This window comes from Perca fluviatilis, chromosome 9, assembly GCF_010015445.1.
Source record: "Perca fluviatilis chromosome 9, GENO_Pfluv_1.0, whole genome shotgun sequence".
NCBI classification, from domain to species: Eukaryota; Metazoa; Chordata; class Actinopteri; order Perciformes; family Percidae; genus Perca; species Perca fluviatilis.
Genome location: NC_053120.1, coordinates 1,415,302 through 1,428,777, shown reverse-complemented (window position 1 = coordinate 1,428,777; position 13,476 = coordinate 1,415,302). Strand labels below are relative to the sequence as shown.

Sequence of the window (13,476 nt, the reverse complement as noted above, 5' to 3'; positions counted from 1 at the left end):
TTTTTCCGGTGTGCTTCGTTCCAAGTTGTGTGTTGCTAGTGTCCTCCCTGTCCCCAGGCTGTGTGGGTTCGAGTTCCTCTCTAAGTGTCCTCCCTGTCCCCCAGGCTGTGTGGGTTCGAGCCTTCTCTAAGTGTCCTCCCTGTCCCCCAGGCTGTGTGGGTTCGAGTCCCTCTCTAAGTGTCCTCCCTGTCCCCCAGGCTGTGTGGGTTCGAGCCTGTCTCTAAGTGTCCTCCCTGTCCCCCAGGCTGTGTGGGTTCGAGTTCCTCTCTAAGTGTCCTCCCTGTCCCCCAGGCTGTGTGGGTTCGAGCCTGTCTCTAAGTGTCCTCCCTGTCCCCCAGGCTGTGTGGGTTCGAGCCCTTCTTTGACCCTCGGGGGGACCAGTACATGTACAGCAGGATCCTGAACTGTGACTATGAGTTTGTGTCTCCGTGGTGGGACGATGTGTCTCTCAACGCCAAGGACCTGGTGAGTTCCACAGTCCGCCCAGTAAATCATTTGGGAAAAAATTGGAATATTGTCCTGTAGTATCCAAGTCACGCCCCACACATCCGCGTGACCAATCGTGAGTGGATCCCAGCTGTCAATCACATACCTGCCAACTTTTCACAAAACCTTGGAGTGAGATTTTGTCAAGGGGGACCAAAATTATGCCGCGCACGCAGCCGCACAAGTCGATGGCTCAGATACCAGAGAACTAGCGATTGAGACCATGAACTCATTATGAAAACGTCATGTTTACTGAGGTAATAAATCAGGTGAGAAGTGGGTCACTTTCTCAAAGACTTCTACAGAAACAGACCTCCTTTTAGCAACCGCACGTGTCGCCCCCTGCTGGAATTTAGATATAATACAAGTTCAAGGAGTCTCCCCCTGCTGGAATTTAGATATAATACAGGTTCAAGGAGTCTCCCCCTGCTGGAATTTAGATATAATGCAGGTTTAAGGAGTCTCCCCCTGCTGGAATTTAGATATAATACAAGTTCAAGGAGTCTCCCCCTGCTGGAATTTAGATATAATACAAGTTCAAGGAGTCTCCCCCTGCTGGAATTTAGATATAATACAAGTTCAAGGAGTCTCCCCCTGCTGGAATTTAGATATAATACAGGTTCAAGGAGTCTCCCCCTGCTGGAATTCAGCTATAATGCAGGTTTAAGGAGTCTCCCCCTGCTGGAATTTAGATATAATGCAGGTTTAAGGAGTCTCCCCCTGCTGGAATTTAGATATAATGCAGGTTTTAGGAGTCTCCCCCTGCTGGAATTCAGCTATAATGCAGGTTTAAGGAGTCTCCCCCTGCTGGAATTTAGATATAATGCAGGTTTAAGGAGTCTCCCCCTGCTGGAATTTAGATAGAATGCAGGTTTAAGGAGTCTCCCCCTGCTGGAATTTAGATAGAATACAGGTTTAAGGAGTCTCCCCCTGCTGGAATTTAGATAGAATACAGGTTTAAGGAGTCTCCCCCTGCTGGAATTTAGATATAATGCAGGTTTAAGGAGTCTCCCCCTGCTGGAATTCAGATATAATACAGGTTCAAGGAGTCTCCCCCTGCTGGAATTTAGATAGAATACAGGTTTAAGGAGTCTCCCCCTGCTGGAATTCAGATATAATGCAGGTTCAAGGAGTCTCCCCCTGCTGGAATTTAGATAGAATACAGGTTTAAGGAGTCTCCCCCTGCTGGAATTTAGATATAATGCAGGTTTAAGGAGTCTCCCCCTGCTGGAATTTAGATATAATGCAGGTTTAAGGAGTCTCCCCCTGCAGGAATTTAGATAGAATACAGGTTTAAGGAGTCTCCCCCTGCTGGAATTTAGAAATAATGCAGGTTTAAGGAGTCTCCCCCTGCTGGAATTCAGATATAATGCAGGTTTAAGGAGTCCCCCCCTGCTGGAATTCAGATATAATGCAGGTTTAAGGAGTCTCCCCCTGCTGGAATTCAGATATAATGCAGATTTAAGGACTTATTCCGATCTGGTGTAGGACCGCTGCGGTAGTCAGATATAAGCAGGTTTAAGGTAGCCCCCCCTGCTGGAATTCAGATATAATGCAGGTTTAAGGAGTCTCCCCCTGCTGCTAGTCAGATATAATGCAGGTTTAAGGAGTCTCCCCCTGCTGGAATTCAGATATAATGCAGGTTTAAGGAGTCCCCCCCTGCTGGAATTCAGATATAATACAGGTTTAAGGAGTCTCCCCCTGCTGGAATTCAGATATAATGCAGGTTTAAGGAGTCCCCCCCTGCTGGAATTCAGATATAATGCAGGTTTAAGGAGTCCCCCCCTGCTGGAATTCAGCTATAATACAGGTTTAAGGAGTGCCCTATATTTAGAAAAGCTAATGCTAGCATAAGGCTAACTTCAAACTTCATTCATTTCTAAGTTAGAACTTCTTTGTCAGCATGGTACACATTAACGATGGTATTACTATATTTGTCCTATGTAATTTGTTATAATATCGAAGAGAGAAGTTGACGTTTACCTCACACAGTAACGAACAGCTCCCAAACCTTTCATCTTTTTGGTTCACGGGGGGACTTGTGAAATCTTTTGCCACTTCCCTATCTTCCTTTGCAGCCAGATGCGCAACAGTTGGGCATTTTTTCAGTGATTTATGTCATTTTTTTAAATAATTTATTACATTTTTCCACTATTCCCTGCACTGTGTCAATGGGAATCAGATGAATGTTGGTATCAAACACGGAGTCCACGAAACACGTGACCACCTCTGAACCAATTGCGTAACGGGATAGCTCAGAAGATTCAATTCCCTAGTTGGCCACACTCTCTAAATATAGGGCGCTAGGTTCAAGGAGTCTCCCCCTGCTGGAATTCAGATAGAATGCAGGTTTAAGGCACTTGCACATTCGCAGCACTTTGCCGAACTGGATGCTTTGTCCATTAATATTATACAGTGTGTGTTTCGAAGTGTGTGTTTCCCTTGTGCAGGTCAGTAAGCTGATCGTCCTGGACCCCCACAAGAGGCTGAACGTGCGCGAGGCGCTGCAGCACCCGTGGGTGCTCGGCAAGGCCGCACGCTTCTCCCACATGGACACAGCCCAGAGGAAGCTGCAGGAGTTCAACGCTCGCCGCAAACTCAAGGTCAGCACATCTGGAGGGGGGGGGGCACTATGTGCGTATATGTGTGTGTCCGCACATTTTTTTTCATCACTTCAGACACTTTTTCTTCACAGTTTAGACCTTAAAGGTGCTCTAAGCCAGTCATTCCCAAACCGTGGTCTGCGGACCACTAGTGGGCCGTGAGGCTACTGCAGGAGCTCCGTGGAAAAGCTAAATAAAATATGAAATAAGGAAATTCCCATAAAAATTAAGAATAACAGGGTTCATATGTTTTGAAAAAACCTGGAAAAGTTATGGAATTTGAAAAATGCAAATTCCATAACATGCCTAGAAAGGTTTTGGAAAAATACAAAGACCCAGAAAGTTTTGGGAAAGTCATAGAATTTAGAACACAGCATAATATGTGTTTAATTTATGAATCCCACTATGAACCACAGACATTATCATTCATGTTATAGTTAAACCTCTGAGGGGAAACTTTAACAGATTGGTATTCTTATTGGAGAATGTTAACTGACATTTTCAGGAACACATAGTCATGGAAATTTGCCAAAAACTCATGAAAAAGTCATGAAAAAGTCTTGGAAAAGTCATGAAAAAGTCATGGAAAGGTATTGGTTAAAATACGTATGAACCCTGAAATATGTATATTGATATTAAATTTAAATTAAATTGTCAAGTTATTGTGTGATTACTAAAATAGACTAGTGGCGCTTGGCCCTAACACTGATCCTAAAATCGCCAAAGGTTTTGAAATTTTGACTATAGCCAAGTGTACTTATTACTGTATAGATTTAATACTCCACTGCTATGGAATTAAGCCATACGTTGGTCAAATGAACCTGACTATGCCCTCTTGAGTAAATGATTAAATTAAATATGTGGCAGCCAACGAGCCTGTTGTACTGATGCAATGACCAGTTCTAGTTGTAGTGCTAGTAGGCCTACTAAGAGGTGTGGATTAATTCAGGTAGAACTGTGTGTAGACATATTTTATTATGTGTATTAGGAGGTGGTCTGCGAAAATACCTTATTATAAATAGTGGTCCACACAAACAAAAAGTTAGAAAACCCCTGATCTAAGGGATGTTGGGTGACGTCACTTCTTGTTGACGTACGAAGTATTGTCAAACAAAATAGAGGCTACGGAGATGTTTTTTACAGTGTGTTCAGGGGACAGACAGCTAGCAGATAGTGAGGAGATGTTTTTACAGTGTGTTCAGGGGACAGGCAGCTAGCAGATAGTGAGGAGATGTTTTTTACAGTGTGTTCAGGGGACAGACAGCTAGCAGATAGTGAGGAGATGTTTTTTACAGTGTGTTCAGGGGACAGACAGCTAGCAGATAGTGAGGAGATGTTTTTACAGTGTGTTCAGGGGACAGGCAGCTAGCAGATAGTGAGGAGATGTTTTTACAGTGTGTTCAGGGGACAGACAGCTAGCAGATAGTGAGGAGATGTTTTTACAGTGTGTTCAGGGGACAGACAGCTAGCAGATAGTGAGGGAGATGTTTTTACAGTGTGTTCAGGAGACAGGCAGCTAGCAGATAGTGAGGAGATGTTTTTTTACAGTGTGTTCAGGAGACAGGCAGCTAGTAGGTAGGGAGATGTTTTTACAGTGTGTTCAGGGGACAGGCAGCTAGCAGATAGTGAGGAGATGTTTTTACAGTGTGTTCAGGGGACAGACAGCTAGCAGATAGTGGGGAGATGTTTTTACAGTGTGTTCAGGGGACAGGCAGCTAGCAGATAGTGAGGAGATGTTTTTACAGTGTGTTCAGGGGACAGACAGCTAGCAGATAGTGAGGAGATGTTTTTTACAGTGTGTTCAGGGGACAGACAGCTAGCAGATAGTGAGGAGATGTTTTTACAGTGTGTTCAGGGGACAGACAGCTAGCAGATAGTGAGGAGATGTTTTTTACAGTGTGTTCAGGGGACAGACAGCTAGTAGATAGTGAGGAGATGTTTTTACAGTGTGTTCAGGGGACAGGCAGCTAGCAGATAGTGAGGAGATGTTTTACAGTGTGTTCAGGGGACAGACAGCTAGCAGATAGTGAGGAGATGTTTTTACAGTGTGTTCAGGGGACAGGCAGCTAGCAGATAGTGAGGAGATGTTTTTACAGTGTGTTCAGGGGACAGACAGCTAGCAGATAGTGAGGAGATGTTTTTACAGTGTGTTCAGGGGACAGGCAGCTAGCAGATAGTGAGGAGATGTTTTTCAGTGTGTTCAGGGGACAGACAGCTAGCAGATAGTGAGGAGATGTTTTTTACAGTGTGTTCAGGGGACAGACAGCTAGCAGATAGTGAGGAGATGTTTTTTACAGTGTGTTCAGGGGACAGACAGCTAGCAGATAGTGAGGAGATGTTTTTACAGTGTGTTCAGGGGACAGGCAGCTTAGAGCACCTTTTAATTTGACGCTTTTTGATGCTTTTTTGAAACGTTAGATGCTCTTTTCAGCGTGTATTTCCCTGTTCCTGTTTCCTGTCTGACCGCGTGCTGTGTCTTGTGTTTTGATCGTGTCACCAGGCCGCCATGAAGGCCGTGGTGGCGACCAGTCGGATGCATGAGAGCTCGCGGCGCCGCACCGACAGCTGTGACATCCCCGGCTCCGGGACGTCCCGTCAGAGCAGCATGCAGCAGGACCCGCCCCCTGAGACTGCCAGCCCCGAGGCCCCGCCCCCAGACCAGCCAACGCCACCGCCGCAAGACGACCAGTCACAGCCCTCCGACAAATCACAGCCCTCCGACCAATCACAGCCCTCCGACCAACCAGCTCGCGGCCCGTCGTCTCCACGCGGCTCCAAACCGCCCGGCGCGCCCACCCGGCCGCCCCTGCGTGCCGACGGGCCACGCCAGGCGTCCGTCGTGCCCAAACCCGCGGCGCTGCAGCCTCGGCTGCCGCTGAAGAGCCGCTCCGTGGTGGAGCCGGCGTCCTCCAGCGCCGCCGAGGCCCCGCCCCCGAGTCCCAGCAGCCTCAGCAACGGCTTCACGCCACCGCCGCCGCTGGCCGAGCCTGCCAGCACGCCGCGGCGCTGCCAGTGATCAGAGATGCTCCACGCCAACGTGGCGTCGTGACTTTGCGTGAACATACATTACACGCCACTTTCCTAAAGCCACGTGGCGTGTTTATCTGGACGCATTTTCAGCTCTCCACGTGTCTGTCTACGCTGTATTCAGCGGGCGTAAACATCAGGGTTCATACGTTTTGAAAAGTTACGGAATTTAAAAAAATGCAAATTCCATAACAGGCCTGGAAAGGTTTTGGAAACATAAAAAGACCCCGAAAGTTTTGGAAAAGTCATGAATACAGCATAATAATATGTGATTAATTAATGTATATTCACATCGTCTTAACCTCAACGTTGTATTTGGGGAGAGATATTATGAATCCCACTAAAAACCACAGACATTATCATTCATGTTATAGATAAACCTATGAAAAGTCAATAAAAAGTCATGGAAAAGTCATGAAAAAGTCATGGAAAAGTCATGGAAAAGTCATGGAAAAAGTCATGAAAAAGTCATGAAAAAGTCACGAAAAAGTCATGGAACAGTCATGGAACAGTCATGGAAAAGTCATGAAAAAGTCTTGAAAAAGTCATGGAACAGTCATGAAAAAGTCATGAAAAAGTCATGGAACAGTCATGAAAAAGTCATGAAAAAGTCATGGAAAAGTCATGGAAAAGTCATGGAACAGTCATGGAACAGTCATGGAAAAGTCATGAAAAAAGTCATGGAAAAGTCACGGAAAAGTCATGGAACAGTCATGGAAAAGTCATGAAAAAAGTCATGGAAAAGTCATGGAACAGTCATGAAAAATTCATGGAAAAGTCACGGAACAGTCATGGAAAAGTCATGAAAAAAGTCATGGAAAAGTCACGGAAAAGTCATGGAACAGTCATGGAAAAGTCATGAAAAAAGTCATGGAAAAGTCACGGAAAAGTCATGGAAAAGTCAAGGAAAAATCATGGAACAGTCATGAAAAAAGTCATGAAAAAAGTCATGGAAAAAGTCATGAAAAAGTCACGAAAAAGTCACGGAAAAGTCATGGAACAGTCATGGAAAAGTCATGGAAAAGTCATGGAAAAAAGTCACGGAAAAGTCATGGAACAGTCATGGAAAAGTCATGAAAAAGTCTTGGTTAAAATGCGTATGAACCCTGCACACCCCACCCGAAAACATCAAGCTTGAGCTTCCAGTCTCTCACACACACACACACACACACACACACACACACACACCTCTGCTGTCACCTCTGCTGGGACCAAACGAACCGGAAACATCCTCAGCTTCTTTTATTCATATAACGTTAAAAACTAGAAACACCGCTGCTACGCTAACGTGCTAACAGTTTGTCGGGTGTGTTTGCAGCCGGGACAGTTTCTGGTTTTCAGAGGAGCCGGGACATTAAAAACATATGAATTCAACGATTCATAACCAGAGAGAGCTGCGTTCTGATAGAACATCTTCCAGGCGCTGAGAAACCTTTCTAGGGAACGGAAACTGAATCCTAACTCACAGCTGCCTGTGATGTTAGCATGTTTAGTTTAGTTTAGTGTAGAGCTGCAGCTGGCAGATTGTTACCTGTGTCTGGTGAGTGTCTGGATGTCAGCCCGTTCTCACGCTGAACTCCTAAAACACGGGCGCTTTGGGCTGTGGCTGTCAGCGCCAGATACCACGCAAAAATCCCCCTTTACACTCCTTCCAGTTTTTTTGTGATTGTCCCCAAAAGATCCTTGATTATGCGGCCCGTTTTCTTAAAAACTGCGATGTAATATGAGGGGGATATTCATCCAGTCTTATGCGATGAAACTTGCGGGAACTTGCAAAAACCAGTCCCTCCAGAAAAACACGATGATGCGATCGCATAATTCAACGCATAAGCAGCCAAAGTCCGCATATTCAAATATGGCGCACTTTCGCCGCATAAATTGCAGATTTCTGCGCAAAATATGCGGTGCTTGCATGATTTCATAATCCCCGCATTTTCGTTACAAAAAAGTCCCAAAATATATCTTAGCAGGAAGTTGAAAAATGTTGCGTCTCTTAAGTTGGTATCCAATCAGAAAGCTATCTTAATATCTGATCACTCAAATCTCTTTGTTTAAGTGCTCCTGCTGTCTATATTATTATATATATATATTATATTATATTATATTATTATATATTATTAACGATTTTTGAAAGTCTGTCTCTTTTGTATCTTTTATTTCCCTGTTTAGACTAGCTATTACTTTTATTTTTACTTTCATATTATATTATTTGTATATATTTTTGTATCTTATTTGTTTACTTATTGCAATGACTGAATATCTGTAAACTATTTTTGGAAATTAAGTTTTAATTAAGTGTTGGGGGAGTCACTTTTTCTTCTCTTTTTCATCAAACTGCAGTTTTTGCAAGTTTCATCGCATAAAATTGCATAAATATCGCATTTTTTAAGAAAACGTGGCGCATAATCTAGGAGTTTTGTAATTGTGTAATCACAAAAAAACTCTGCGTTTTTCTGAAAGGACTGGAAAATGGCTGCTCTTGTGTGAAGTAAACGCAAAATTTATCAACTTCCTGCTGAGATATATTATGGGACTTTTTTGCAACGAAAATGCGGGAATTATGAAATCGTGCAAAGCCCCAAATATTTTGCGTGGAAATCGGCAATTTATGCGGCGAAAGTGCGGCGAATTTGATATAAATATGCAGACTTTGGCTGATTATGGGTTGAATTATGCTGTCGCATAATCGCATTTTTTTCTGGAGGGACTGCCTTCAGCGTGCTAGCTCTTAATGCTACGTCATGCTACGTATGAAAGGCCGAAAATCTGCGTAGGGGGGTTGGTCGTGGGGGGGGGGCGACAATCACCCAGGAGACCGGGCATCAGGTCCCATAAACGTACCTTTCTATAAGCACACCCACGAGCTTTTCCTTCACAGAACTGTGTCAAAAGGTTACGCCAGCAGTCCTGGCTAAAGGCGTTTAGATCTGGCGCTAAAGGAGACTTTTGGTGTCCATAACAACGGCAAAGTCACCTGACCAGGCGTCTGTATTTTAGGAGATGGGAGGGAGAATGTGTGTGTGTGTGTGTGTAGCTACAGACTTCTGAGACATTATACACTCATATAACAGAGCCTCTCTGGAGACACACTGAGACGCTGGGCGGATGGATACGCTGGGCGGATGGATACGCTGGGCGGATGGATACGCTGCTGTCTGGCAAGGACTAGTTCCAGCTCGTAAATATGTGACTGGCAACGAGCTGGTTACTTCTTCTTCTTCTTCTTCTTCTTCTTCTTCTTCTTTGGGACAGAATGGGACTTTTCCTCGGACGGAGAGGACTGATTGTATATTAATAAACTTTATTAAACACGTCTGCATGTACAGTGACAGAGAGAGAGGGAGAGAAAGAGAGAGAGAGAGAGAGAGAGAGAGAGAGAGAGAGAGAGAGAGAAAAGGTTTTTCTTTGGTACCTATCATCATCATCATCATCATTTGTCTCTAACTAATGTACAGATTTTGAGGTATTAATTCTGTTATCAAATATCCGCTGTAACGTAGGACAGAAATGTGTGTGTGCTCGGTTTGGGCTCAGAGCCCCGAATGTTTACAACATCTGGCTGTTTATACCTTCCTCTTCTTCTTCTTCTTCTTCTTCTTCTTCTACAGGAAGTAGAAAGCATGGCCTGTGTTTATTGGACGCCATCTATACTCTCTTATAAAACATGACTGCTTATCTTAGCTTGTATGTCTCTGAGCTGCTGGACCACAGACTGGACCACAGACTGGACCACAGACTGGACTACAGGCTGGACTGGAAACTCTGGTTGTTCTCTGTGTTTTTCTGACTGAACTCGTACCTTTTCGTTTATTTATTTTAAGAAGGATGACTTATAAAGTGACTACACATGTATCTGTGCATGTCTTATTAACCTTGTGTTGATCATATCAGATGATATAGAGCAGAGGGGAGACTCTGTGTACGATGTATCTGACAGCATGCTGTTTGAATGCTGCTCCACACTGCCATGATTATATATAAATATATATGATGGAGACACACTAAGTCTGTCTGTGTGTGTGTGTCTGTGTGTGTGTGTGTGTGTGTGTGTGTGTGTGTGAGTGTGTGTGTGTGTTCTTTATTTTTCAGCATAAACATGTAGTCAACACAAGAGGATAACTTAGATATTTTTAATCCTTGATCCATTTCCACATAAACTGGTGTCTGACAACATTATGGGATGGATCCCTACAGAGATAGACCTTTTAGTTAAAGAGTAAGATCCTTTTAGTTTAACATGAAACAGCCCCGAAATCACCATCACCAAACTCCACCAGACTCCATGTAAATAATCAGGACTTTTAGCGTGTATAGAGCCAGCATATCTCCACCAGACTCCATGTAAATAATCAGGACTTTTAGCGTGTATAGAGCCAGCATATCTCAACCAGAATCCATGTAAATAATCAGGACTTTTATTATCGTAAAACACACTTCATTCAAAGTGGACAGAAACTAAATAAAACTATCAAAAGCTGTCTTGGTTCATCTTTCCTCTGTTCCAACAATCACCACTCTGGTTTGGTTGAAATAAACCCTTAATTCACCCATTTACATGTGGAGATATGCTGGCTCTATACACGCTAAAAGTCCTGATTATTTACATGGAGTCTGGTGGAGATATGCTGGCTCTATACACGCTAAAAGTCCTGATTATTTACATGGAGTCTGGTGGAGATATGCTGGCTCTATACAGCGCTAAAAGTCCTGATTATTTACATGGAGTCTGGTGGAGATATGCTGGCTCTATACACGCTAAAAGTCCTGATTATTTACATGGAGTCTGGTGGAGATATGCTGGCTCTATACACGCTAAAAGTCCTGATTATTTACATGGAGTCTGGTGGAAATATGCTGGCTCTATACACGCTAAAAGTCCTGATTATTTACATGGAGTCTGGTGGAGATATGCTGGCTCTATACACGCTAAAAGTCCTGATTATTTACATGGAGTCTGGTGGAGATATGCTGGCTCTATACACGCTAAAAGTCCTGATTATTTACATGGAGTCTGGTGGAGATATGCTGGCTCTATACACGCTAAAAGTCCTGATTATTTACATGGAGTCTGGTAGAGATATGCTGGCTCTATACACGCTAAAAGTCCTGATTATTTACATGGAGTCTGGTGGAGATATGCTGGCTCTATACACGCTAAAAGTCCTAATTATTTACATGGAGTCTGGTGGAGATATGCTGGCTCTATACACGCTAAAAGTCCTAATTATTTACATGGAGTCTGGTGGAGATATGCTGGCTCTATACACACTAAAAGTCCTGATTATTTACATGGAGTCTGGTGGAGATATGCTGGCTCTATACACGCTAAAAGTCCTGATTTTGGTGGAGTTTGGTGATGGTGATTCATATTAGATAACTCAAACAAATACTTGGAGAATCCATTATTGACATGTATGTTAAAACACACACGTGTCCACAACTGTGTGTTTGTGTCCCGTCTGGGAATAAAACCTGCGTCCTCACACACTCACACACACACATACACTCACACACACACACACATTCACACTCACACTCCCTCACACATACGCACACACACGCACACACACACACGCGCACACACACACAATCACACACACACACATTCACACAATCACACACACACACACACACAATCACACACTCACACACACACACACAATCACACACACACACATTCACACAATCACACACACACGCGCACACACACGCACACACACACACGCGCACACACTCACACACAACCACACACACAATCACACACACGCGCACACATTCACACACACAGGAAATACATACATGATGACATATCGCGGTACATTTGAGCTGTCCAATCACCAGCTGTGTTTGTGTCCCGTGGGGGAATCGAACCTGCGTCCCCGTCAGTCCTGCGAGCAGAGTCTCTGTCGGTGAACTCGCCCGTCCTGGACCGTCCCGCACCAGTATGAGGACCTGGACCCCCAGTCTGCCGCTGGCACCGCCCACACCGCGGTGGCCACGTAGGCTCCGCCCCCCTCAGCAGCCGCCCACGACACGTGGGCGCCCGATGATGTCACCGGCGTGTCATCGAGCCACCACAGGACGTCCTGCCGCGGCGAGCTCAATCTGGAGACGATGCAGACCAGCAGGGGAGGAAATCCTGGGGCGGACGAAAAGATCTGAACGGAAGGGACAGGACCTGTAGAGAGACAGGGACAAAATGATAAGAACAGGGACGAATTAATAAGAACAGGGACGAAATAATGAGAACAGGAGTTATAATAGGACAGACCTGGACGAAATAATGAGAACAGGAGTTATAATAGGACAGACCTGGACGAAATAATGAGAACAGGAGTTATAATAGGACAGACCTGGACGAAATAATAAGAACAGGAGTTATAATAGGACAGACATGGACGAAATAATAAGAACAGGAGTTATAATAGGACAGACATGGACAAAATAATAAGAACAGGAGTTATAATAGGACAGACTGGGACGAAATAATAAGAACAGGAGTTATAATAGGACAGACCTGGACAAAATAATAAGAACAGGAGTTATAATAGGACAGACATGGACGAAATAAAAAGAACAGGAGTTATAATAGGACAGACATGGACAAAATAATAAGAACAGGAGTTATAATAGGACAGACTGGGACGAAATAATAAGAACAGGAGTTATAATAGGACAGATGTGGACAAAATAATGAGAACAGGAGTTATAATAGGACAGACCTGGACAAAATAATGAGAACAGGAGTTATAATAGGACAGACCTGGACAAAATAATAAGAACAGGAGTTATAATAGGACAGACCTGGACAAAATAATAAGAACAGGAGTTATAATAGGACAGACATGGACGAAATAATAAGAACAGGAGTTATAATAGGACAGACATGGACAAAATAATAAGAACAGGAGTTATAATAGGACAGACCTGGACAAAATAATGAGAACAGGAGTTATAATAGGACAGACCTGGACAAAATAATAAGAACAGGAGTTATAATAGGACAGACATGGACGAAATAATAAGAAAAGGAGTTATAATAGGACAGACATGGACGAAATAATAAGAACAGGAGTTATAATAGGACAGATGTGGACGAAATAATAAGAACAGGAGTTATAATAGGACAGATGTGGACAAAATAATAAGAACAGGAGTTATAATAGGACAGACCTGGACAAAATAATAAGAACAGGAGTTATAATATGCAACCACATGAAGCATGCATGTTAGCATATTTCACCAATTTGTTTGTCACTTTTTTCCAGTTTATTCCAATTTTTTGTCACTTTTTTCAAATTTTTTTGTCACTTTTTTTCCAATTTTTTAAATATTTTATATATTTTATATATTAATTTTT

The 13,476-nt window shown here is 43.6% G+C and overlaps 1 protein-coding gene across 1 annotated transcript; it reads left to right on the top strand.

Annotated features, from left to right (window-relative positions):
* Positions 1 to 46: 46 nt before the first annotated feature.
* LOC120565407 (calcium/calmodulin-dependent protein kinase type IV-like) lies at positions 47 to 6,560 on the top strand. The gene is made up of 3 exons (XM_039811214.1): positions 47 to 465; positions 2,937 to 3,089; positions 5,590 to 6,560. Exons 1-3 carry the CDS (start codon positions 385 to 387, stop codon positions 6,103 to 6,105), a joined length of 750 nt encoding a protein of 249 aa, XP_039667148.1. The 5' UTR covers positions 47 to 384; the 3' UTR covers positions 6,106 to 6,560.
* The last annotated feature ends 6,916 nt before the right edge of the window (positions 6,561 to 13,476 follow it).